At 44.9% G+C, this 25643-nt stretch overlaps 1 protein-coding gene across 2 annotated transcripts in view; it reads left to right on the top strand.

Moving 5' to 3' along the window:
* Positions 1–25643, top strand: part of FER1L6 (fer-1 like family member 6) — a 95519-nt gene that overhangs the window by 27522 nt on the left and 42354 nt on the right. For both annotated transcript variants that reach the window (XM_037501995.2, XM_054691988.1), the window contains 9 exons: positions 853–961; positions 2596–2779; positions 8008–8128; positions 10200–10300; positions 12237–12327; positions 16366–16485; positions 17925–18077; positions 21673–21850; positions 24553–24677. In XM_037501995.2, the coding sequence (XP_037357892.1) occupies positions 853–961; positions 2596–2779; positions 8008–8128; positions 10200–10300; positions 12237–12327; positions 16366–16485; positions 17925–18077; positions 21673–21850; positions 24553–24677 (1182 nt within the window). The remainder of the gene's footprint in view (positions 1–852; positions 962–2595; positions 2780–8007; positions 8129–10199; positions 10301–12236; positions 12328–16365; positions 16486–17924; positions 18078–21672; positions 21851–24552; positions 24678–25643) is intronic.

The raw sequence follows: 25643 nt of genomic DNA, 5'->3' as shown, positions 1-25643 counted from the left end.
GTGACCTTGGGAAGCCCCTTAGTCTCTCTGAGCTTTGGTTTATTCAGGGTAAAGGTGGAGGTTGGAGCAGACAACCTCTAAGCTGTCTTTCACTCTGAAAGCATTTTACTTTGTGGTCCTCTGGGACTGTCCCTTCCGCCAGCAGCCACCACAGTGCATGTGGTCCCCTCTGGATGCACCTGATGGCCAATGGTCCTGCAAACGCCCAGCCTTCCACCCCCTTTCATCTGGTAGAAATTTCAGGGAGTCAAGTGTGACTTTGAGTTAGCCCCAAGGCTCTGGGTTAATACAGGTTAGAGTGGCCAGGATACTTGGGAAAGCTCCTTAGCTTAACTTCAAGTTTAGTGCCCTCGGTCTCCTGGTGTGTACAGTGAGAATGGTCCAAATTCTGACCTCTCATGGTCATTAAGAGGAAGACATATGAGGTTCATGACCACCTGCATAATCCACAAAACTATGGTCCAGTGTCTCTCCTGTGACTGTAAGTATCTCATCTTTGGTTTTCAAATACCCCATCATTCGAGGGAGATTCTAAGCTGGTGTTTCACAATAGTAGCTCAGAAAGGCACACGTTAAGCTTTTCCTTTAAAATAAAAGATTTTATTGTAAGGCAGAAGCTCAAAAAGTTGGGACTACAACATTCTAAATAAAGAGTTGAATTGGGATTTGTAATTTCCAGTTTCCTGGCTCCTGCCTGTGTGGTTACAGGGGAAATGTGGTGCCCAGTGCCATATCAGGCCGACAGGGAGGCACATGTGCTGCAAATGACCCTGGGCCACTTAGCTTCGCTAACCCTGTGTCCTGGGGATGAAACGGAGCCAGGCTTGTCTAATACCCTTTATCTTTCCATAGATTGCACCAGAAAAATATGAGGAATTTTTACTCTTTGGAGCATTTTTTGAAGCTACCATGATTGACCGGAGGATTGGGGATAAGCCCATTAGCTTTGAAGTTTCCATTGGTAAGTGCTGCGGACCAGCACAGCAGTAGACAACGAGGCCACCTCAGGGTTGAGAGAAGCGTGCAGGGTGGTCAGGGCATCGGAGAAAGAAATGACAAACAGACACACTTCAAGAGTGAAAATCTGAGTGTAATTTTCTTTGAGTTTGTGACCAGTATATATATGTTTTCCAAAAGCACAGGAATGAATATCAAAGAAATTAGCTTGCCCATGGGCTCAGTCTATCACCATCAGGGAGGTGATCTACATAACAAACAATGACCATTATAGAAGAAAGAAGAAGAAAGTTTAGAAAGACAGATAAGGGATTAAAGTTCATAGTTCTAGAAAGACTGGATAAGATTTTTAGCGTTCTTGTAGTGGTTCTTGGTGGTCGTTATCTTTTGATAAGCTTCTGCCTTTTCAGGGAACTTCCTCTGCACTTCCTCTGCTTCAGGCTGTTCTCCCCCCCCCCCCCCCACGCTGGTTGCCCAGCCGGATCTAGGGACCATGGCGAAAGCCATTCCTAAAGGTCACTGCGGGGGGAGGTGCAGCAGGTAGGGTTTTGCTGTTCTCCCCCTGCGCGCTGGTTGCCCAGCCGAACCTAGGGACGGTTAGCCCTAAAGGTCACTGCAGGGGGAGGTGCAGCAGGTAAGTGCAGATAAGCCTGTGGCCCGCTATGTGGATGCCATGAGCATTCCTTGGTGAAATGAATTAGTGCCTTACATGCGATGATAGCATGCTGATGGGGGCTCAAACCTCAGAAAGAAATGAGTAATTCCTTGTCTACTCTAGTGTCAACATGTAAGAGATAGATTTATTTTCATACTTTAAAAAGATCATGAAGAGGGCCTCCCTGGTGGTGCAAGGGGTTAAGCACCGCACTATGAAGAAATCCACAGCTTCTGCAGCATGAGTTCGATCCCAGGCCGGCCAGGGAGAAACCCACATGGTGAGGCAGTTTCCTGGCTCTCCTGTCTTGCCTGCTGCTCCCCTCAGCAGTGTATTTCAGTCAGTCTGCCTGTTCTGTTCCCCACTCTGTGTCCGGTGGATCCTCTCACCCCCCCATACCTCTGGCCTGTACCCCAGCTCTTGTATGCATAAATAAATAAAAAAACAGATCATGAAGAGTTTAGTATAGATTCAAACAGCCTCAGGTTACTGATCCTGGTTCCATTGGCTGGGCTCACGTAATTTCTCTCTCACGTAGTTTCTTCATCTATAAAATGGGAATCATGGTAACTCTTCCTTGAGCTACTACAGGGTTTAATAAGTAAAAGGCACCTCAAATGCTGTGCTTGTAGTAGATGTTGTTATTTCAACTCCCAAAAGTCTTTGCAGGCCATTGTATAGCTGGAGAAACCATCCCAAGAAAAAAATATTCCATCAGAGAGGAATGGGGAGCTATCCTCTGGGGCAGAAGGAAAAGGAGGTGGAATCCAGTTCACTGTAACGGAAGTCGTTTTTCCGAAAGCACGCAGATGGATGACAGCTCGCTGTCACATCCAGCTTCTTTTTTGGGTCTGACCCTCACTCTTCCCACCTTCACGCTGAAGTCTTACTTCCCAGCCCTGGCAAGTCATGGGCTTAGATTCCTTACACAGGCAGCCTGGCTCTGTTCACACCTGGATCCTCTCCCCTTGCCGCTTCTGCAGGTAATTTTGGGAACTTGATTGATGGAGGGACCCATCACGGGGTTCGGAAGAAGTCAGCTGACTTGGTTGAAGGAGACACTGTCCCGCTGCTGCATGAGAAAGAAGGGGATGCAGCTCACGACGCCCGCCTCCCTGTGGTCTCCACCACTCACCCAGAGAAGCCACTTGTGACAGAAGGAAACAGGTAGGAGACAGCAGGGGAGAACAGCCGGGGTTTCTGAAATGGGAGTCTGACCAATTTCTGGGTGCTTTGATTATTTTTCCTTCAACTGGAGACGTTTTAAAAATCTCAGTTATGGGAGCAATGCAAATGGTGGTGACCCATCCGCCGCATCAAACACAAAACATAGGACACTTTAATGGGAAGGAACTTTAATTAAACTAGGAAACAATACAGGTAAGGCAAAGAGTCTAGTTTCTAAATGAAGCACCCAAAGTTACCCGTCCCCTCGTGGGTAAAAGTCCATCCATATGGGATTGGCCCAGAGCAAGGCCCCAAGGCCTGCCACAAGTCTAAAGCATCTTCCAGTGGAGACCCACAGAAAAGGGTCACAAACAACCGGACAAGCCCGGAAGGAAAAGAGCAAAATCAACATCAAGATAAAAGCTGCCATTGTCACCTCCCCATGGGTCTCACCCACATCTGTGTCACCCCGTCCACGACCAAAAGACAAGCGCAGTGTCTCTAGGCTCTATGTGCCTCCTCCAGGTCTCCTGGCTCCATCCTGCTTCCTTCCTCAGTCTCTTCTGCAGCTTCTCTTCCTGCTCAGCTCCACCCTCCCTTGGGTGGGGCAGGGAACCTCCCCCTTCCTGGGACCACCCTTTACAATCCCCCCTTTTTTTTATTCCACCATATCTATGGTGGCACAATCTCAGGTGTATCTTAGGAGACAGTCTTTTTTCGGGGTTACAATGTGTGTAAGAGAAGCAAACAATTAGTCAGCAGCATTGTCCATGAATGTCCAGTATGACAGTTTCATTACTTAAAAATAGTCCATTATCCAAGCCAAAAGAAAAAAATTTGGAGAATTGGCTAAAACAAGATAGCAAATATATCAAAATCACAGGGAAAAAATGTTAAAATGGTTCAACTGATGTAAAACACAAATTTTCTCAACCTTGATCCCAAACTTTTAACAGCATAGCAAAAGTTTGCAAACTAAATCCTCTTTTAAACCATTTTTCCTATTTTTGCATAAAATCACAGGGCAAAAATAACTAACAGCAATTTTTAGCTGGCTTTGTTGAAATACCCCACACAGGATCAGAGCGAACCGGTGGCATCCAGTCGATGTAGGCTTCAGGTACAAAGTCGGTCTCATCAGACTCCACCTGGGCTTTCCTCTTCTCGAGGGTACCAGGGCTTTTTCGTTGGCCGGGTTGTCCAGTCCTGCCAATGGAGGCAAGCTTCCTCACCTTCTTTGAGGTCTCTGGAACCCTACAAACAAGGCAAACAGGTTCTCCTCTTCTTGGTTCAGCTCTTTTTCAACTTTCTGGAAAGAACTCCACACAAAGCCACACAATCAAACTCACGTCCAATTTTTTGTTAAAACAGACAAAATCCCTATGGAAGTTATGCAAAAACAGACTCTGAATAAGTAGCAAAAATTACTACCACTATTTGTATGCTATGTTGTTTGGTATCAAGGAGAGAAAATGTGACAAGTTAGTTTTGCTGGAAAAAAAATTACAACCTTTCTGCAGATCCTGGTTACTCAAAACAAAAAAAACAAAACAAAAACTTCGTGATTCAGGACAGAATGCATAAAAAAATTTCCAGTATGTCAAAGAAACCTTAGTAAATGTCAGGTGTATTTCCAGGTCTATTCAGTCCTTTGTAGGAAAGTTTTTTCCTCTCAACAGTTCCATCAATAGGAATCTGTTGAGACCTTTTCTCCCTATATTTCCGGAAACAATTTCTGTAGGTGTGAAACAATTGAATTATACAATATTACAAGGTGACAATCACCAGTGACAATTTAAATACATCCCAGATACTAAGAGGTTGTTGTTTTTTTTTTTTTAAATACACATTTTAGAAAACCACTGTTAACATTCTGTATACACCAAAGTTTTACCATTTCCCAAGTGACAATGCTTCCCTTCCAGTTTTACTTCATTAGGTAAAAGCCAAATAAAACAAATTCATGTAATGCCTTCCAGGAGGAAAAGGAGAAACTTCGTGGAGTGTCTCAGAGCTCTACTGAGTTCCACAAAATTTCCTTGCATCAGTCAAATGACAGCTACCAAATTTGTACTTGAATTTAGATTTCTGGGAAGCTTTGCCATAAATATCAGAAAATTAACAGAAACAACAATATTCAATCTCTATGAAGGCACCGGCTTAGTTCAGTAGCACAATGTTGACAATCAAACCATAACCTTTAGTTTTTCTCATAACTGGAGACTCTTTTTTCCTTTCCAACGTCTATGGGCACCATGTATATCAATTCGTCGATCACTGGAGGTCAAGACAGTTAGACACAAGGACATACAGACATACAACGTATAGACAAAGACAGTTTTTTTTTTTTTTTAGTTATGCACTCCTATGTTATGTAACTGCAGTTTACTCCATAGGCTTGTAACAGGGCTCCCCAGAAAGGGGGAGGTTCCCTGCCCACCCAGGAAGGGGGAGCTGAGAGGTGGAGAAGCTGAGAAAGTATGAGGAAGGAAGCAGATGGAGCCAGCGACCTGGAAAGGACAGAGGGGCTTAAGCAGTGGCGAAACTGCGCTGTTTTTGGACGTGGACTGGGTGGACAGATGTGGGTAATGGGGAGGTGACAATCATCTTTTAGCTGGATGTTGATTTTCTAAGTCCTTCCGGGCTTCATGAGTGACCTTTTCTGGGACCCCAAAGGACAGATCTTAAGCAGTGGCAAAGCTTTTGGGACATGCTGTGGGCTGTCCCCATCATGGCATGAGTTTTTACCCTACATGAGACCTTCTCCCTTTTGGGTCTTCTTTGGGGTCTTATTTTTTTGGTTCCTTGGCAGCCACACTTGGCTTTCTGCCCTCCTTTATACACAAGACCTTCCCATTCCTTTACTGTGCTTCTGTGTGAAAACCAAGGACATCAGGGAGTGGATGCTGTGAAGGGGAGACTTTGGGGGTTTCAGGCTGCTCAGAGCTGCTCTGCTTCCTTGCATTCTAATCAGGGAGTGACAACATCCCCCACCTAGGGACCAGACCGTTGTTGGCCACTGGGGAGAATGTCAGGGGATGTTTCATGGGAAGAATTGGGGAGGAGATGAGAGGCCTCAAGGATCCTTGGTTGGACCCTGGACATTGGTTTGAGGCGATCAGAACAAGTCTCGCTGGTGTTTGGGGGGTGTCCTATATTTCCCAGTCTCTATAGGTGAGTCTCTGTCCTCACAGCAGCAAGCCAGGGTGACAGCAGCTGCATTGGAAGATTCCTTGTCTGTAAGAGACCACCCCTGTACACATGTGCACACACATATGTAAATGCATGACACACATGTACATGCATCCATGCACACACACAATTCATTTGTGTGTTGCCATTAAAATGCCAACTTGGGTTGTCTGGGCTGTCCGAAGCACATGCATTCACATACCACTTATGCACCGGGCTAGAACTCAACAATGAGGTTAGAAAAGATATCCAGTGGCATCTTTTGATTCCACTCCTATCCTTGACCTGAGTCAAAAAGCTGGCTGTGTGTCAGGGCGTCCGTTCCCACTGCAGTCTGCTCTTCCCCCGTCCACACCATGCCCTCCACCTGCTGTCTTCCATCTGCACTGCAGTTTGCCTGATGAACCACAGCACTTGGGTCCACGCAGACCTGGACTAGGAGGACCTTAAAAAAAGCAAAGAGACGATGATGGCCCTAAACATCTTTAGCACAAAATAAGCTGAGAAAAAAAAAATCCTGCAGCAAAGTGCAATTTTGAGTGGAGTTTTATTTAGTTGTGGGATTTTCAGTGCAATAATTTTAAAAGAGACAAAAGAAAGAGCAGTTCCTTCTACAGCCTATTTTATTTTATACTGTATTTTCTTTTTTTTTTTTTGTTCTCCTGATATAATAAGAATCTCTGTCTCTGCCAAGAACTGATTTAGCTTCACTTCCGAATGGACACCTGCTGGTTTATTTTCTGCAGAACAGACCCTGGGGGCACCTTTGCTCATTTTATGGTCTGCAGAAGAAATCTGGGTTGGAGAGCTGAAACCAACAGCCATCTACTTTTTCAGGCTGACTTTCTCTTGAGTTTTCTGAAATGGAAACAAAGTTTTCTCTCACCCCCTCTCTCCACCCCTATAGGTGTGTGACTCCAAACACTGTCCACATTTCTCAGGATCCCCTGCTATACCATGCCCCTTCCAAGAAATTTGACTTAGCCTTCCTCCACACAGTCCCAAGTATCTGTGGGACAATTACACAGGCTGGGAAAACCTAGTCAAGAAAAGAACTTCAGGGAGGGACTTCAACTTCTGTCACCTTACCTGCCATTGCACCCACCCTACCCCCTCTTTGTGGAATTCCTTGGTTTCCTTGAGAACACAAATCTACAAATTATTATAGTCTTTCTTTTCTGTTTTCAATCTCACCCCATTCTTTGTCTTGTTCTCATCAGCAACTGCCTTCAAACACATTTGCTGCCTCCATGTCTCTCTTTCTAACAACTTTGCCTTTTCTCTTGTCCCTTCTTAGACTGAAGAGTCACCTGAGTTATTAGCACCAATGTTTGGCAACAAAAATTTTAGAAGGGTGGATAAATGGATAGATGGAGGATGGATGGATGGATGGATGGATGGATGAATGGATGGATGGATGAGTAGGTGGCAGAAAAAGGACAGATTAATGGAGGATGACTAGATGGATGGGTAGACAGATGGGTGATAGATTGATGGAGGGTAAGCAGATGCATGGATGGATGAATGGGGAGTGGATGAAAAGACAAGCCATGAAATACTATAGTTTGAGGCACATGTCTTCATCTTCATTAATAATATTGTTACCTTATGGCATTTTTCTCACAATTTCAGTTTGCAAAATGCATTCACATCGGTTATCTCAGTTGATTCTTATGCAGTGCCTACCATAGAGACATTAAAGCAAAGCCATTAAGTTTCCTCCTTCTCTTCTCTCTCCATTGGAAAGAGACTTTCTTCCTTGAAGAAGTCTTGCCTGATAAATCCTGCCCCCTGGTGATCATTTCTAAACTTTGCCCTCGATCTAATGGTGGTGACTGTTAATACCTCTCTGTTGTAGCCACGTAACTATTCATTGCTTATTTTCATGGGTCATCAATTAGGACAGTTAATTGTTTGATTGTCTTGTCACATCTTTCGCTGATCCCACCTAGAACACACAAAACATGAACATGTGTCTAGAATTGCCTGAGAAACAGTAAGCGCCAGCTAACTTCCAACCTAACATGTTTTCACAGAAATTATAATTATTTGCCATTTGAGGCCAAGAAGCCCTGTGTCTACTTCATCAGTTCTTGGGGAGACCAGACATTCAGGCTGTACTGGTCCAACATGCTGGAGAAAATGGCAGACCTCCTGGTAGGTGTTTCTGACGGGTGATGGATTTGAACACTGGAGGCAAAAGGGAAATGCTTTCACACACCCAGTATAGTTATGATGTTGGTTTAAATAAATCTAGGCTGCTGCATTTAGAGGACACACAGCTTCTACCCTGTGAATCCAGGGGAATAAGAATTACATTTTGCAAAATCCCTGGACTTTATTCCTATTCAAATCCCTGCTGTGCTTCTGATATAGGCATAGGCATGGGCATAGGCTGTTTCCTAAACTCCAAAGAGCAGGAGTTGACAACTTTCTCACAAAATTAAAAGATCCTACTTTCAGCTAATAATGTAAAATCCCAAATCCTGAACACAGAGGACAGCTCCCACAAGACCAGGCCAGGCCGCCTCTTCAGTCCTCTCTCAGACACTCTTCCTCCTTTGTTCCACTCACACTGGGGCCCTCACAGTTTCTCAAAGAAAATTGAGTTATTTTATGCCTCGTAGCCACCTCCATACCATTTCCTCAGCTCGCTTTTCTGTCCACACATCCCCTGCATCCCCCAGTCAACCTCATGGCTCTCCCATAACTTCCTCTTCTTTGCCTTTGAAGCTCTTAGTCATCATCACACGTCTGTTTATTTTTCATTACTCAGCATTCTATGGCATTTCACATGATGCCTGGCACCCAAGAGGGACTAAATAATTATTATTTGAGGAATTGCATGTTTAAACATCTAAAATGGCATCCTATGCAATAAACATCACATTGCTCCACCCAGCCACCAGGAGGACAGAAACCTGGGAACTCAGTCTTCTTGGTGCCTTGCACCTACCCTTTGTAATTTTATTTCTCTACTTTCTACCCACACATCTCAGAGGACACAGCCTCTGCTTTTACTCCCACCGGATCTCACCAGTGGGCTTTTGCCTTTTACCTCTCTAGCTAGGCTAAGGAAAGAACAAATTTCTCTCTCCTTTTGCTTTATCATCCTGTCTCTAGATGTGTGGAACAGTGTATTGTTCCTAGTCAGGTCTTTAGACAAAGGACAAAACAAGTGACAATATTTCCTAGAGGCTGCAGTAGCCTTTAGCACTCATTTGGAACCCCTCTCCTAGTGCCAGGATCCCCGCTGTGCTCGGAGTGTCCTGGCCAACACGGTTGCAGGTTTACTGAGCACCAAGCGCTATTTGAAGAAGTCCACACCTCCCTAGGGTGCTAGAAGTGGTACTACTATGATTATATGATTTTATGCATCATTATTATATTACAATGTAAGTGCTGTTGTTATTCATCTGAGTCTGCACTGCGCTGGTCTGACATGCTGGAGAAAGTGGCAGAGATGGGGAAACTAGACATAAGGGAATTAGATCACCTGATAGACCCTGCATTTTAACATAAGTTGTCTGACCCCAAACCTAAATCTCTAACCACTCCAAAAGTTGTCTGCTTATATGGGGAAAAGAGAAAAACATATGTCCCCAGATATATAGCAGAGAGTGTTGTTTTTATAAATTCTAGCAAAGCCATAGCAACATGTATATTGCTCCTGGCTGCCATTTTCTTCCAAGCCACCCAATGGAATACTAGTATCTAAAGTGTAATTATTAAGTATACAAACATAGCTATTGCCACACGCAACCAGTTCCTCCTCTCTCCCAACCCCTGATCTGGGTCAAAACTCCTATAAGCAGAAGAATTGATAGTGTTCTATTTCAGAGGTTATTCAATATGACTTTATTTTTATATAACTAAGAAGCTCAAATATTGCTCTCAAAATTTTTGGTGATTATGTCTAACTTACTCTACTCTGTATATTTCCCATGGCATTATATTTCCCTACAGAGCGTAGATAAGTGGTAAGCAGTTAGGGAATGGATCTGGGACAGAAGCAATGAACTGAGCAACGTGGGAGAATCTGGACCATTCCCAGTTAGGAAAAGGAAGCCCCAATGTTAGAATGTAGTAACAATTCCCAGTCTGGGCAAAAGAAAATGAGAAAAATCCCCTTTATTTTCAAAACCAAATATCAAATATTATTTCTGGGATGTTCCAATCAATATCTCTACTGTATTGTCTCATTCCCACCTCTGTGGTTGGTTTTCAGGAAGAAGGTATAGAAGAAATAAAGGAATCGATCAAGATTTCAGAGGAAGCACCAGAAGAGAAAATGAAGTCGGTGCTCAACGGTTTCATCAGTCAGAGCAGGTACTGGGAGAGACAGCAGCTTATGGGGAGCTGAGATGACATGGATTCAGGATTTAATTACCTGGAGAAAACAGTGAATTTTACATGCATTTGATACTTTTATATCCAACTTTATTTTGTCCAGTAATCTAGCTGGCATTTGTGGGCTCACTCCTGCTTTCTGATGCTTAACAAAAATGAAACACAAAACAAAGGATGAAAAAGAAGAGACTTAATGCAGAGACTTCTAATGCAATTGAAAAATGATAGCATGTTGGTTTGCATTTGGTAGACACTAGAAAACTATGTGGCAATGGATGGCTACATTTAATCATGTCTCATATCACACAGTAATAGGTTCCAATTACAATCATGAATCACTTGAAGATTTTTCAGTCAAAGACAGACTGCCTATCTGAAGGTAGCAGTTATAGGCCACACCACACACTCTAGGTATGTCATGGGCTGTGCCATCCTGGTTTGTGTAATTACACTCTAGGTCATGCACACAACAGCGAAATCACCAAGTCCGGCCTCTCAGTGCGTGTCCCCGTCATTAATCAATGTGACGCGTTACTATAATGACTCTTACTCTAGACAGTGAACAATACAGTAGAAGATTAAAAACAGGGTGCATCAGTTACCTCCCTGAGTGAGAAATACCCTTAAAATCTAGTGTCTCTACATAATACCTACTGTCCTAGTCTCTGTGGGTTAGCAGTGCGGGTATAGCAGACAGGGGCCTTTCTCAGCTCAAAGACCGCTGTCCACACACCACAAGGCACTGAGAGGCTGGGATACCCCAGTGCCCAGGTTCAGCTGGGGAGGGTCCACTTCCAAGGTCATTCCATGGTTAATTGCAGGATTCAGTCCTTCCAGAAATGCTGGATTGGGAACCTCGGGTCTTTACTACCTGTGGTTTGGAGGTCAGCCTCAGTTCCTGAGCAGTGGGGACTCTCTGCACACCCTCTCCCAGCGCAGCAGCTGACTTCATTAGAGGGAGGAAAGGAAGAAGGGGTAGGGGGTGGGGGGAGAGAGAGAGAGAACTGGTTTTCCATACCTTCGTCAACCTTGGCTAGTATCAATGTTTTTTTTTTTTTTTTTTTTAAAGATTTATTTATTTATTTATACATTTATACAAGCACTGGGTACAGTCAGAAGCGCGGGAGGGTGAGAGAATTCACCAGAGCCAGAGCGGGGAGCAGAGCAGGCAGAAGGACCGAAGTACACTGCTGAGGGGAGCAGTCGGCGGCAGGAGAGGTCTGCGCGCCATGTGGGACCCTCGCCCGGTGGCCGGGAATCGAACCGGTGCTGCAGAGGCTGCCAACCCAGCGCTCAACCACTGCGCCACGGGGGAGGCCCTAGTATCAATGTTTTAATAGGTGAAAATGGTACCAATGTTAATTTGCACTTAAATTATTAATAATGAGGGAAATGTATTATTTCACCACATTTCAAAACCATTTCTACTTTTTCAATTGCATTCATAACCTGTACCATTTTCCCATGGCACAATTACACCTCATCCCTCTAAATGTTTCTTCTCAGACCTTAAAATGCGAAGACACATCCCAGCATAGAGCATAAAATATTTGCTTCACACATGACCTTTCAGGAATCTTCTGGGGTGTGTTAAACTTGAAGATGAAGCAAACTGCATTATCTTCTCTGTGTTGTCGTGAGCTTGGGGATCAATCTCAGGAAACAGGCATGCGAGCAAGTGGAGAAGCAAAATAGCTATCCTGAAACTAACGTGGGGCCTCCGTGTCATTTCCAATTCTCATTTTATCTTTTGGAAAAGTTAGTGCATCGCTGCTTAATCCTAAATGAAATAGCTTAGTTCTGTGGCTTCATCAACTTGCCCATTATATCGAAGAAAGTATATTTGCAAATCTGGGGAATTATAGAAATGGATTTTTACTAAGGAGGTTTTAACATTATTATTCCTCTTTTCTAGTGCCTTTATCGCTGCAGCAGAAAAAAAGCCCAAGATGTCGAACCAAACTACTTTAGATAAGAAACGACTTACGCTCTGTTGGCAGGAGCTGGTATGTGAAAGTCTATTTATACTTTGAACAGAATTGAAGTATGTGCTTTAAAAATAAACCTCATGGATGAGGCATAGGTCATAGACCAGATGAGGATAAGGTTCCAAGGTTATGCATTTGTGTGATGTGGAGGGATAAGTAAGAGAGGAATACAGGGGTGAGCTGGAAAGGGGTTAGTGTTTGTTGAATATTTACAAGAGTAGCCTGGAAGGCCCGCATCCCTACATTCCTCTTTCATTGGAGTTTCTCCTTGTTCATTTCCTGGGCATTTGTACCTGGTCAAAGGCTATATCACTTGACCTTCTGCCTCACAAATGGAGAATTAAAAGAAATGACTTCTTCCTCTCCTTGGTCTCCTCCCATTAAGAATGGTGCTAGGAGGGGCCTCCCTGGTGGCAGAAGAGGTTAAGTGTCAGCACTATGAAGCTTTCTGCAGCCACTGCAGCATGCTTTAGATCCCTGGCCAGGGAGCTACCCACATGGCGCAGCAGATCTCTCCTGTCTCACCAATGCTCCCCTCAGCTGTGTATTTCAATCAATCCACCTGTTCTGTTCTGTTCCCCACTCTGTCTCTGGTGAATCCTCTCAGCCCCCTGTACCTCTGACCTGTACCCCTGTTCTTATATGCATAAATAAATCTCTAAAAAAAATTTTAAAAAAGAATGGTGCTAAGCGTGAAAAGCACTGTGTGAGAACAGGGTCATGGCTTGGTTTCTCTGTGTCCTGGGGCCCTGAGCAATGCTGACCCTTTCAGATGCTCAGGCCCTGCTGAATGAGGGAAACAGAAATGCCTGGATCATTTCACCTGGATCAACTCACCTCGAAAGTTGAGTTGGGGGAGCTGGAAATGAGTTAGCGTCATGGAATATTTACAAGAATAAGCTGGAAGGCCAGCATCCCTACATTCCTACTTTAGAGGGTTTCTCCTTGTTCATTTTCTGGGCAACACTGCATCATCTCACCTCGAAAGTTCACTTCCAACAACATCACCAAGGACATTTTGTACAGGTCATAATTCTGCAAAGAAAAATCACTCAGTGTTGAGTTGCCAGGGACATTTTAAAGATGTGAGTGAATCTAGGGGAAATTAAATGATTTTTTTTTAAAGGTCTCAGCGAGTTAATGGTAGTCTGGAGATTAAAATCCAAGTCTCCTGACTCCTGATCCATGCTTCTTTCCAGAACAATGAATGTTTGTGACCTCTGACTCTGTGCTCCTGGGGAAGCCAGATTCCCACCATATACAAACTTTTCTCCTACTCCAGTTCTTCGGCACCTCTGGCTGCCTTTCCTTGGCTCTGCAATATCCCTCCATGACGTGTTCCTCCAGAACTCCGTTGCCTTCTCAGTCCCCAACAACCCTTGGCCCAAGCAAGTCCATGATTTTAATATCTTTGGGTTGGCCCAGCTCTCCCTCCTCATCTGTATTTCCAGCATCCTTGTGGCCCTGTCGCCTGCTTGAGTAACAGCACTCCAGGCCTAATATATCTCACTCAGTCCATCATCTTCTCACCTAAACTTGCCCCACATCTTGTATCACCACCACCAATTACACTTGTCATTGCAACCAGAAACCTGAGAATCAACCTTGGGTCCTTAGTTCTCACCCTCAACGGTCAGTTCAACCCCAGGCCTGGTTGATTCTGTCTCTTGAAGATTCTGGAACTCACTCCACTTCTTCATCCCCAGTATCATTACCTAAACTGAGTGCCTTGGCATTCTTGGCCTGGAAGATTAAAGTAGTTTCCTCCAATCTACCTTCCATACTGTAACCAGACGGTCTTTCTAAAACCTCAGCCCAATGAGATCATCATGGCTACAAAAATCACCTGAGTCTCAGTTGTTCACAGGATAAAGTGAAAATTCATTTTGCATAATGTGCAGGATTATTCGCCATCTGACTCCAACCTTACCTCCCAGCCTTATCTCCCACAACCGCCCTCCCCACATATCTCTGCTCAAGTTACTTTGAACTCTCCTTTGAGGATGTGTCTTCATATGTAAATCATCCCCTCTCCTTGGACCATCCTTTCTCTGATCAGCTGATGATGTCTGTTCATTTAGGTCCCATGGCGATGTCATAGCACCCATAAAACCTATCTTTGCCCCCTCTGGTCCCTTGATGTTCTTCACATTTTAGTTATTTGTATATATTACTTTCACTTCTGCAAACTGTCAGAGTCTCTGGGGAAGGAGGCAAGAACCCACACCCACCCCATGCTAGGCCTTAGCTTCTAGGATGGTGCCTGGAAGAAGCAAGTATTCATTTCTTCCACTCATGAACAGAGGCTTTCTGTGTGCTAGGACCTCTGCTACGTGCTGGGAACCCAAAGCTGCAAGTGCTTGACCTTGAGAAATTCACTGACTGACAGGCTGATTCATTCCACACACATTTATTTAACACTGGCTATGTGCCAGGAAGTCTGCCAGATACAGAGAATACAAGATATGAACAAGACAGGAGGTTCCTGTCCTAATGAAGTTTGCCTTTAGTGGGGAAGACAACAAATAAATAAAAGTGATTACAGTTATGAATATAAAGGGTACTTTTTCCTTTTTTTTAAGATTTATTTTATTTATTTATGCACTAGCTGGGGTACAGGCCAGAGATGCAGGAAGGTGGGAAGATTCACCAGAGACAGAGTGGGGAGCAGAACAGGGAGAAGGACCAAAGCACACAGCTAAGGGGAGCAGCGGGTGAGGCAGGAGAGGTCTACCGCGCTATGTGGGGATCTCCCTGGCCGGCCGGGAATCGAACCGGTGCTGCAGAGGCTGTGGACAGATTCACAGTGCTGGTCTCAACCCACTGCACCACCGAGGAGGCCCTAAAGGGTATTTTTTAAAGGGCCATGGTGATTTGGAGGAATGTAGAACAGTGGTAACACTTAAGATGAGGCCTGCAAAGAAATCAGCCTTGTAGAGTATAGGAAGATATTTGAGCAAGAGGAAACATCAAGCACAACTATCTTGGCGATGGACAGAAGTTGGCTTGCTTTGGGGCCTCCAAGGACCAGTGTTCCCGGGCCACAGTGAGCGAAGCTCTTTGAGATGAAGCAGAGAGTAGGCAGGGCCAACAAATGCAGAGATAGAAATGTAGAAATCGGGCCTCCCCTAGTGGCGCAGCGGTTGAGCGCTGGGTTGCGAAGCTGCCCGCAGCCTCTGCAGCACCGGTTCGATACCCAGCTGCCGGTGAGGGTCCCACATGGCGCGCAGACCTCTCCTGCCGCCAGCTGCTCCCCTCAGCAGTGTGCTTCAGTCCTTCTGCCTGCTCTGCTCCCCGCTCTGGCTCTGGTGAATTCTCTCACCCTCCCGTGCTTCTGACTGTACCCAGTGCATGTATAAATAAATAAATAAATCTTTAAAAAAAAAAAAAAGAAATGTAGAAATCACAGAAAACACATAAATGTGGGCTAAACCAATGAATCAAAATAAACACTTTTGGGTGTTGCAGCAACTCACACTGTGCTCCTAGGTAGCATTTCTCAAATGATGTCAATCTCTCAAAGAGGTGATAAGAGCAGTGATTAAGGATTTGGGTGCTGGACTCAGCTGGAAGTCAAGCACCAACTCTGCTTTCAAGAGCTGCTTCCTCTGCTTCCTCAGCTGTAAATGGATAATGGTTCCTCCCAGTACAGTTATTATGAGTCGTGAAGATTAACACTGCAGTTAGAACATTGCCTGGCACAGAGCAAGAGTTCAGTACATTTTAGCTGCAGTTATCAGAGTTGTGGTGTTGTTAAGTATCAGAAAGCCTAGATTCAGGGCTTTCTGACAGAGCTGACAGGGCTGACAGAGCTATGGGACCCTGACATACATCTGACTTTGCTGGGCTTCTCATCTGTCAAATGAAGGTGAAGTAATATTCACTGCCTGCGTATTTCTATGAAATTTTTTGTATGGACAGCATGCACAGTGGCAGATCCTGAAATAACCCTCATGAGCAGCTCAGTATGAGACTAAAAGACATCTTCAGGAAGCTCCAGCAACAGACATGTCCAGATTTCTAGAAAGTTCAATACTGACTCTTATCTCATTTTAGGAGGTGATGACCAAGGAGGCCAAGGGAATCCTTCAGCAGCAGAAGAAAAAGTTGTCTCTCGATGAAATAATCCATGAAACCCAAAAGTTTGTGGAAAAAATCCGCTTTCTTGTGGATGAGGTAATCAACAGTAAAGGCAAGCCTCATTGGAAAGATTTGACAGAATGTCTTCCTACTGAGGCTTGAAAGTTTGATAAGGATGAGAGATGGGGCAAGGTTTTCTCCCAAGCCCTGCTTAGCTGAATATAATTAGTTCAGGGGTGGTTTTTACATTAAGCTAAACAGGTATAGCTTTACTTATTTTTTTAATCAAATATAAGTATTCGGCAGAAATAAAAACCATGTTCCTTAATGAACTCAACAGGCTCCTTTGAACTCAAGCAGGGCTCCTTTTAAGAAGTCTTCCATTGTAAGATTTAAAAATCATTACCAGAAAGGTCAAAACAGTGTCTTTGGTGATTGCTAGATTGATCAAGCAAAGCCCTGCTATTTGCTTCTGTCGGATAACTGAGTTTTGTAGGGGAAGGGTTCAGGGAAAAGTTTAGACTTAGTGCTTCTATTTTCAGGTTGTATTTCTTACTGTGAACCAATCGTTACCTGGAGGCACAATAAGCAGGGGACAGGCTGTCATTTTAGTAAACCCAGGAATTTTAAAAGAGTTACAGCCCCCAGAATCTTCAAACCAGACACCAGGGCTTTAGATCTGGGACTGACCAACCCACAGCCAGGAAAATCTCCACACCAATGTCTCTTGATTTCAAGAGTGAAGGGATGCTTTTTGGGGCTTCCAGTTATACAAAAGTGTTACGGGACCAGAAAAGAGTGCATCTGCTTCCAGTCTAGGAACTTTAAAGCCTAATTTATGTCAATATACCTCTCTTTTGTTTTGGTAGTTACATTGGCTCAGAAATGTGCATTTGAAGCCCTCAAAACCTAATGGGCCTCTTGGCAGGAAATTGTGCAATTCCAGGCTTGATTAGCTCAACTTTAAAGTCTCATTTTCTGGGCAATTTAGCCATGTTTCTCCTGAACAACTAACTAAAATGGAACTAAAAAAACTTGGCAATCATATTTTAGGTATAAAGTTTCTTGTAGAATTGTTTTCCCTTCCTTAAAAGGTAATAGAAAGACATTCATGGATTTTTGCTTTTGTTTTTGCATTTGAATGTTCTGGAAATGTTACCTGGCCCTTATGAGATCCAGTGCTTGAAGCTACATCATTATAAGATTGCAAAAGAAAATTCATGGGAAAATGTAGAAAGGTGTTTGCCTTACAGATGGAGAAAAGTTGATGACAAAGATGCCAAATTTATGGGTCCAAATTGCATGTTCTCAAAGTATAAGTAATGTGGCTTGTGGGATTTACATATACTGTAATTCTTTTCAAAGGGGCTTTTTCTTTTCAAAGAGGTCCCATTTAACTTATGTGATTGCATAGTTAAGTACCTAGATGGTTTAAGTCACAGAATTTGTTTTCAGGAGAGGGACTATTTCAGGATAGGATCTCTGGAAAGGCAGTTGTTAAACACGAACCTATAAATCCACTGCCCTCCCTCCAGCCTCAGCATACCATCCCCGATGTCTTCATCTGGATGCTCAGCAACAACAAGAAGGTGGCGTATGCCCGCATCGCCTCCAAAGACCTGCTCTACTCCCCTGTCAGGGAGCAGATGGGCAAACACTGTGGGAAGATCAAGACTCATTTCCTCAAAGTAAGTCTGGTAGCTTCTTGGCTTGTGGCAACTTCACTGCAGGCTTTACATGATGTTCTCCTGTGTCTGTCTCGTGATGATCTTTTTCTAAGAAGCCTATTCCAGTCTGACCTCATGTGAACTAAATCTGCAGTGACCCTACCTCCAAATAGGATCATATGCTAAGGTACTAGAACATATAAATATTGGTGGGATGCAGCTGAACCTATTGCAAAATCCCGGAGCAAATATTTACAGACTGTATGACCTTGTATCTCCTCCATCCACCAAATGGAGATAGTGTTGAGGCGTAAGTGGATAAGTGCACACCCAGAGTAATCACTCAATCCATGCTGGCGCCCAAACAAATGGGACCCTGACATCTAGAAGACATTTCTGGAATAGGGTGCCCCCGTCACACCCACTGAGGGTGTTTGTGGTTCTGTTTGGTTTTTTGTTATGTGTATAAAATGCATTTTAAATCAACTCCTATGAAACTTGTAACTGAAAAGAGAAAATTTCCCCCAGGCAGGTTACTCACCATAAATATTAGGATTTTTTTCTTCAATTTTCTCCATCTGACAGATTCTGGGGTCAAATAAAATTGTCTTAAAAATAGTAAATCATTTCAGAAGGCCCTGGGCTAAAAATACCAGGAAAATAGTGTAAAGTTACTCCCTGATAAATATTTGGATGTATCCTGGCGTTACTTAAAATTAGAACAAAGATGTCGAAGCGAGGGATAAGTGTAACTGAGAATTCACAGACTTTGCCCTAGCACGTTCATCTGCTGGGCATTGCTCTGTACCATGCACTTTGCATTTTTAAATTGCTTTTCTGTCTTGTCTTCATGCCTTGCCACGCTACTTCAGAAAGAAAGAAGTTGTTAGGTTGGTCAGGGGACCTGAGAGAGCCAGGGGAGCTGGGACGAGCAGGCAGCAGCATGCCGGAGTGTGTGAAGTAGGAAAGGACCTGCTGTTGGCAGTGGTTCCTGGGAAGGTGCTCTGCACCGTGCCTGGGTTCCAGCTCGGGTACTTAGTGAGAGGCGTGGTATCTTCTTGCAAGCAGTTTCCACTTGTGTATTTTTAAAAAGATACGTAAGCTACAACCCATAGGCCTGCAGCAGTGTCCTGAGTGATGTTGCACAGGTGTTAACTGAACTTTTGGGATCAACCAGGAACTCACACACACATCGTTTTTATAGCAACAGACATGATGTTTTTGGTTTGGTTTTGTTGAGAAGCAAAGGCTGTCAGATCTGCTTTGGGGCAGTGTAACCTTAAGTCTTGCTACTCGATCAGCACCCTGGGAGACACACAGCTGCCCACCCCCTCCTCCAGGCCTCCCAAATCAGAATTTACATTTTCACCAAGTGCCCAGGCAATTCACAGGCGCTAATACTCGTGTCAGTGTGTGAGAGTGTGGTGAGACTCTGGGCCCCAGAGCCAGGCAGAGCAGGCTTCTGCCTCAGCTCTGTCCCAGCCTCACTCTGTGACATTGCAAAATTGTCTTGAACTTTCTGAATTTGCATTCCTTCATCTCTCAAACATGCATAATTAAAGTATCTATTATCATGATGATAATCGATAACCTATGACATTAATTATATGCAAGTAGTAGAACCTTCTGGGTATAGGAAGGAACATTAGATCAGGGCCTGGGAAAATGTAAGTGCTCGACCATGAAATACTGTTATTAGAAAAATAAGTAAAGGATTATTAATTCAACAGATATTTATTGAGTGCTTCCTGGTGCCCCCCCCCCCTTTAGGCATTAGGGACATCACTGTGAACCCACAGACAAAAACCCCCTTCCTTTGTTAATTGATGTCCTACTGTGTCTTCAAATGGCAGGTAATTGCTTGTATTACAGCAAAATAGCCTTAGGATCGCAATAAAATTCATTTTGTTGAACAAGTGTTCAGTACAGATTGGCTATTACTGTGATAACAGAAGTGATGAATTGAGGATTATTTCTTTTATTATAACTTTAAAAACTGATGAGTTGCCAAATGGTTGCCTTTTCCAACAACAAAATGACCTTGTTTTTTGCACACGGCATTAATAACAGTGTCCTATCCCCTATAGAATAAAATCCAAACTGGCCCATATAATGAGCAGAATTTTTCAGCTCTCTCTGTCTTCCTGCTGCAACTCTTGCTCACTGTGGAGAGTTCTCCTTTGCTGGAAGCTCTCATCAAAACCATTCCTGACACACAGTGGGCCCCTTCTTTGCACACTCATGTCCCCACAGAAGTTCCTGACTCTGCATCTTTGGCCTTTTGCTTCCCTCTTCCCGTTGCCTTAGCGAATGGCCCACCCCCAACTGAGTACAGCACTGCTTCCTAGTCCACTCTTAAAAGAAGGATAGATACCTGCTGCTCCTCCTCTGCTCCTTTAGCAGTTTCCTCCTGACATTTGCTTGCATTTAAATAAATGAATGCACATGGCCTCTTTGTCTAGAGGTGGGCCCAGGGATTGTAGGGCCTTTCTGATCCACTCCCTTATCAAGGACTAGCCCCTCTTGTAGCAATTGCTGAATTGAGTTGCTCATAATCCATTTAAGGAACCCACAGAGCAAGACAGAAAGGCAAACAGCCATGCCCAGTTTGGATTCAGGGCCTCTCCGTGGGGGCCTTGGAAATTGTCAGAGCAAGTAATAGCCTCTCATGCAATTTGTGATTTGCTATGGGAAAGAAGTGGTGCAGAAGACAGGGAAAACTCCAGCTAGGAAATCCTAAGAAACACTCAAAAGAGGCACTTAGAAGAGTCAACAAAATCTGGAGAAGTAGTCACTCTCGGAAGGAGAGTGCCTGCAATGCTGAGCTCAGCCCGCATCTGGGGCCTTGGAGCTGCTTGAAAGGGGACAGAGTCCCCTTATCCTGGAGCCACAATGCATTGAGTTGTGTCCTTCACTCTCTGAGAATACTGCACCCACATAGATACACATGTACATGTGCACACTTGCACCACACACACCAATACACACATGAACCCTCCTTCGAACCAACATACACATAAATACAAATCCGAGCATGCACAGATAAAGCCAGGCAGCTGGGGAATTTGAAACGTACTGTAGGACAGAACTAAAGAACCGAGGTCATTAGCCAGAGGAAAGATCATGGTCGACGACACATAATGCAAAGGCCTAATCTGAAGAAGCATTTGAGTTCTGAATTAAGCAGAGAGGTAGAATCTGGTTGGACGCTCTGGGAAGGGAATTTCAATTCAGTGCGAGAAGAGGCAGGAGTCCAAAGTGTGGATTTGAAATCATCTCTCTTGAGTTAGAGTCCTGATTATCACTTAAAAACTCAGTGATCTCAGAGAACGTATGTAACCTGAGCCTGAGTTTCTTCATCTGTAAAATGGGGCAGTAGCCATATTTGTAAGATGTAAAGGATGCAGAGCTCAGAAGTGCTTCGTGCTTAAGCTTTGGGTACATCTAAACCTGGATTCTGCTCTGGAATTGTATGTCGTGGCAACTGGGGTCATAGACCTCATTTTGGCAGAAGTGTCCCCCTCCCAGGTGTGTCCCCACGAAGGACTTCTTTTCTCAGAGTAAGGTCCATCATTGGCTCCCCATGACGAGGTCGTCTTCTGTAACCTTTCCCCAGCTTCCTGGAAAGCGGACATCTGGCTGGTCTGTGCAAGCGAAAGTGGATGTGTACCTGTGGCTGGGCTCCACCAGACACGCGGCCGCCATGCTGGACAACTTGCCAGCGGGCTATGAAGCAGAAATATCCTCCAAAGTGGCTGGTGCCATTCAGCCCCCATCCAACCTGCTGTACCGAGGTATGATGCCCGCTGGGCAGAGAGGGTCGTTAGCTGTCTCTGGTGGGCTCTGGGAAGACACAGAGATGGCTGTGTGTGTGGTTTCTTTGCACATTACTTTAGGACTGACTTATTTGCCTTCTGTTAATAGAAGTTCTAAATGTTCTTCCAATGTCCCTTCTAAAGTGAAGTCATTAAACACATCTGGAATCAAAATGATATTTTTCTGTTAATGGATAGAATGCAATTTCACTTTCTCTGTGGACAGACTACACAGCTGGAGTTTGCATTTTATTTATTTATTTATTAAAGATTTATTTATTTATTTATTTATATGAGCACTGGGTACAGTCAGAAGCGTGGGAGGGTGAGAGAATTCACCAGAGCCCGAGCGGGGAACAGAACAGGCAGATTGACAAAATACACTGCTGAGGGGAGCAGCGGGCGCGCCATGTGGGACCCTCGCCGGTGGCCAGGGATCGAACCAGCGCTGCAGAGGCTGCGGGCAGCTTCCCAACCCAGCGCTCAACCGCTGCGCCACCAGGGGAGGCCCTGGAGTTTGCATTTTAACTAAAAAACATGTCTATGAACAAAACATCAGTAAATTCTTGTGCTGATATGTCCCATGAAATTAAAGCAGATTTCATTTTCTTTTGGGACTTGGCTTTTGACCTCTAAACACTAAACACGTTTCCCAATAATGACGCAATGGAAACTGGCATTGGTGTGGCCATTCATGCTCTCTCCTTGGCTCTTTGACTTGGCTGCTTTGAGAAACTCAACATACTTTATGAAAACTCCTCTTCCATGTTAATAGTTTCTGTGACTACCATTATGGTTACATTTTCACATAATTTTGAATTTTATTATAAATTGTAATGATTTTTTTAATATTCATGTGTTTTGCTTTCTGTTTCCAAATAGTTTCAATTTGCAGGATCTGTTGTTGCTGAATTCAAGTAGAGTAGATTGCAATTTTTCCTTCACTCTAAATCAAGTTGAGATTTGAATTGAACCAGGGCTTGGAACTTTGCAGAACTGTCTACGTCCAGCTTCCCTACGTTCCCCTGATCTTGGTTCAACTGTCTGTGATATCTAAGTGGCTCACGTGTTAGAAAAGGCAAGATTCTGGATGTATTTATGCAGGTGTCCGTCTCAATCTCACCCAATACCACAGCAGAAGAACAGGAAAGCTCGAATTTGTCTTTTGGAAAATGCATAACACTTTCTGTGTGCCAGGCTTTGCATCCTATACCTTAGACATAAGCTCTGATTTATTTCTCCCATCAACCCTGGCAGTTTCTTCACTTAACAGATGGAGCAAGGCTGTGTCAGAGATGTTCATAGGTTGCCAGACAGTACCTCTCTAGCAAATGATGGAGCAAACTCTCTTCCAACCCTGCTTTATTTCTAGTGCTTTCCATCCTACCTGATAGTTTGCATCTTTGGGTGAAAAACACCCGTATCAAATTATCTTCCTTTTTCTATAGTTTCTAGCTCTAGAGACCTGGACACATTTACTACCTTGCAGTTACTAACAATTCTGAGGGGTGGGGAGACTTTTCCCCAAAACTTTCTGCTGCGCTGTGGTATGTTGTTTATGGTGTGACCTCCTAAACTTTCTCTGCATGCACTGACATTGATGGCCTTGGCTGCTTTCCATACCTACCGGGGAATTTTGTTTCTTTGCTCATTTTATGCTTCAGAAAGTTTCTACTCAGCCAGTAATTAGTTTGCACCTATACCTGGGAAAGTATGGTGGGAAAACTAGTGGGGGATGTAGAGACGAGTGAGAAGTGACCCCAGCTCCCAGCGGGGATGTTGGATATGGCCCTGACACCCACAGCGGAAAGTGAGCCCCAGCACAAGAGGTGGCTGCCAAGGTGTGAGCACGAAGAGGAGGGTGACTGTGCTCCTCTAAGGGGGCCAGGTCCTGTAGTCCCCTCTGCTGTGCTGTCCCTCCCACCCCGGCATGGGATCTGGCCCGAGAGGGCGCCCTGGTCAGTCCCAGCCTGCACCTCTCTCTCTGCCTCCCATCCCGTCCTGCCAAACGGTGTGCTCACTCGTGCCTTCAAGTGCCACGTCTCTGCTGCCACTCTTGCAGGACGTTTATCCCTGGCCCCTGTCACTGTGACCAAGGTACTTGGCTTGCCTTCTGCCCTCTCCCTGACATTGGCAGACAGAATAGAAGAATGGGTGACTCAGATTTTATTGAGTTTATTCAAGTAAGAACTTAATGCAGCAGCCCCTTTCTTGTCCTCTCTGTGTGTCTCTGTGTTTCTGTCTGTCTGTTGTCTGTCTGTCTCTCTCTCTCTCACACACACACACTCACACGTAAGCCAGTGAACTTAGAATTAATAGGAAGTAAAATATGGCATTTAAGAAAGAAAAGGTGATTTAAGGATCGATTGAAATGAAATCCAGTCTCCGAGATTTGTCAGCTCTCGAGTTTGGAGAAGTAGTTCAGCCTTTCTGTGAGCCATTTCCCTCACCAATAAAATAGAGACAATTATGTGTCTTTGACAGGGTTGCTGCAAGGATTAACCCTCCATGGGGCAGAAGCAGCAGCGAGAGGCACGCCTGCTGCCACCTGCCCCGCACACGGTGCCCCTCGTCACCAGTCGCGTCAGTCCCAGCTGCCGTGGTCGCCTTTGTGTCTGAACACAGCCCCGCGCTGCTCCCGAGAAGCCACTGAGTCTGTCCCTTTCATTCTGTATCCGCAGATCGGCATGTCTTTCAGCTGAGAGCTCACATGTACCAAGCCCGGGGCCTGATCGCAGCCGACAGCAGTGGACTTTCAGATCCCTTTGCCAAGGTCACTTTCCTTTCCCACTGCCAGACCACAAAGGTGAGCCAGGAAGCCGGCCTGCCCTCTCCCCGTGGCTGACCGCAGCACAGCCCGGGAGGGTAAAACAACCCATTGCAAATGCCTGTTTCTCTGGGTGTCCAGACGCAAAAGCATGTGTGCTCAGGACGGCCATGGGAAAGGCCTTGGCTCAGGTGGGACCTGTCTCCTGAGGCAAAGCAAGAGGTGCCCTAGGTGAAGGGCAAACGGGAGGAAAGAGGCAGGGCAGGGACTCTGGAACCTGGCAAGCCTAGAGCACTGCTGAGTACAGATACCAAGTCAAGTTCAAGTTCAGTGGACAGAGGAGAAAATAGCGTCCAGACAACCTGCATGAGGCTTATGATCCAGTTTTTGCTGAGGGATGTTGTGGGGTAGAAAAATTTCCAGCTTTGTGGTCGGGAAGCCCTAACTTTGCACTGTCGCCCCCACTTACCAGCTGGGGGACCTTGCATGCTCTCAACACCTCTGCAGTGCAGTGCCTCTTTCAGGAAAGTCCTGTTTGCAAATGAACGTTGCACAGGTTCGAGGAGCCATGTCTGCCCCTCCTTCCTCTGTGCTTTCTCCCTTTCCTGTGGGGTGCAAGGGCTCCCGACCAGCACACGTCCCACGGCTGCTGGTCTCCTTAGCTTGTGCTCTCCAGGGATTTGCTGTTCTGCGAGAGGGACGCTCAGTGAAGGATTTGCCCGTCTCTGGAGTTAAGACAAAGGGAGCACAGAGACCTGTTGGTACACCCTAGCTCATCGCTCTGGCTGCACATGTCCACTAAATCTCAGCTTGTCACTCTAAATTAGGGCTGTCGGAAAGAGGCAAAAAGTGGATGAAGTAACCGCTGAATGGCGCCCAGTACATGGCTGGTGCTAAGAGGGTGGATATGTCTCTCCAAAGTGAGACCCTTGAGCTGGGAGATGGTTTGAGGTATGACATGCAGACCAAGATCCCAGTATGAGCCAGCGTCGTGTCACTTTCACT

The sequence above is a fragment of the Talpa occidentalis genome, unplaced genomic scaffold, assembly GCF_014898055.3.
Source record: "Talpa occidentalis isolate TD23 unplaced genomic scaffold, MPIMG_talOcc4v2.1, whole genome shotgun sequence".
Lineage (NCBI taxonomy): Eukaryota > Metazoa > Chordata > Mammalia > Eulipotyphla > Talpidae > Talpa > Talpa occidentalis.
The sequence above is the reverse complement of the archived record's forward strand: the minus strand, read 5'-3'. Positions and strand labels throughout refer to the sequence as shown.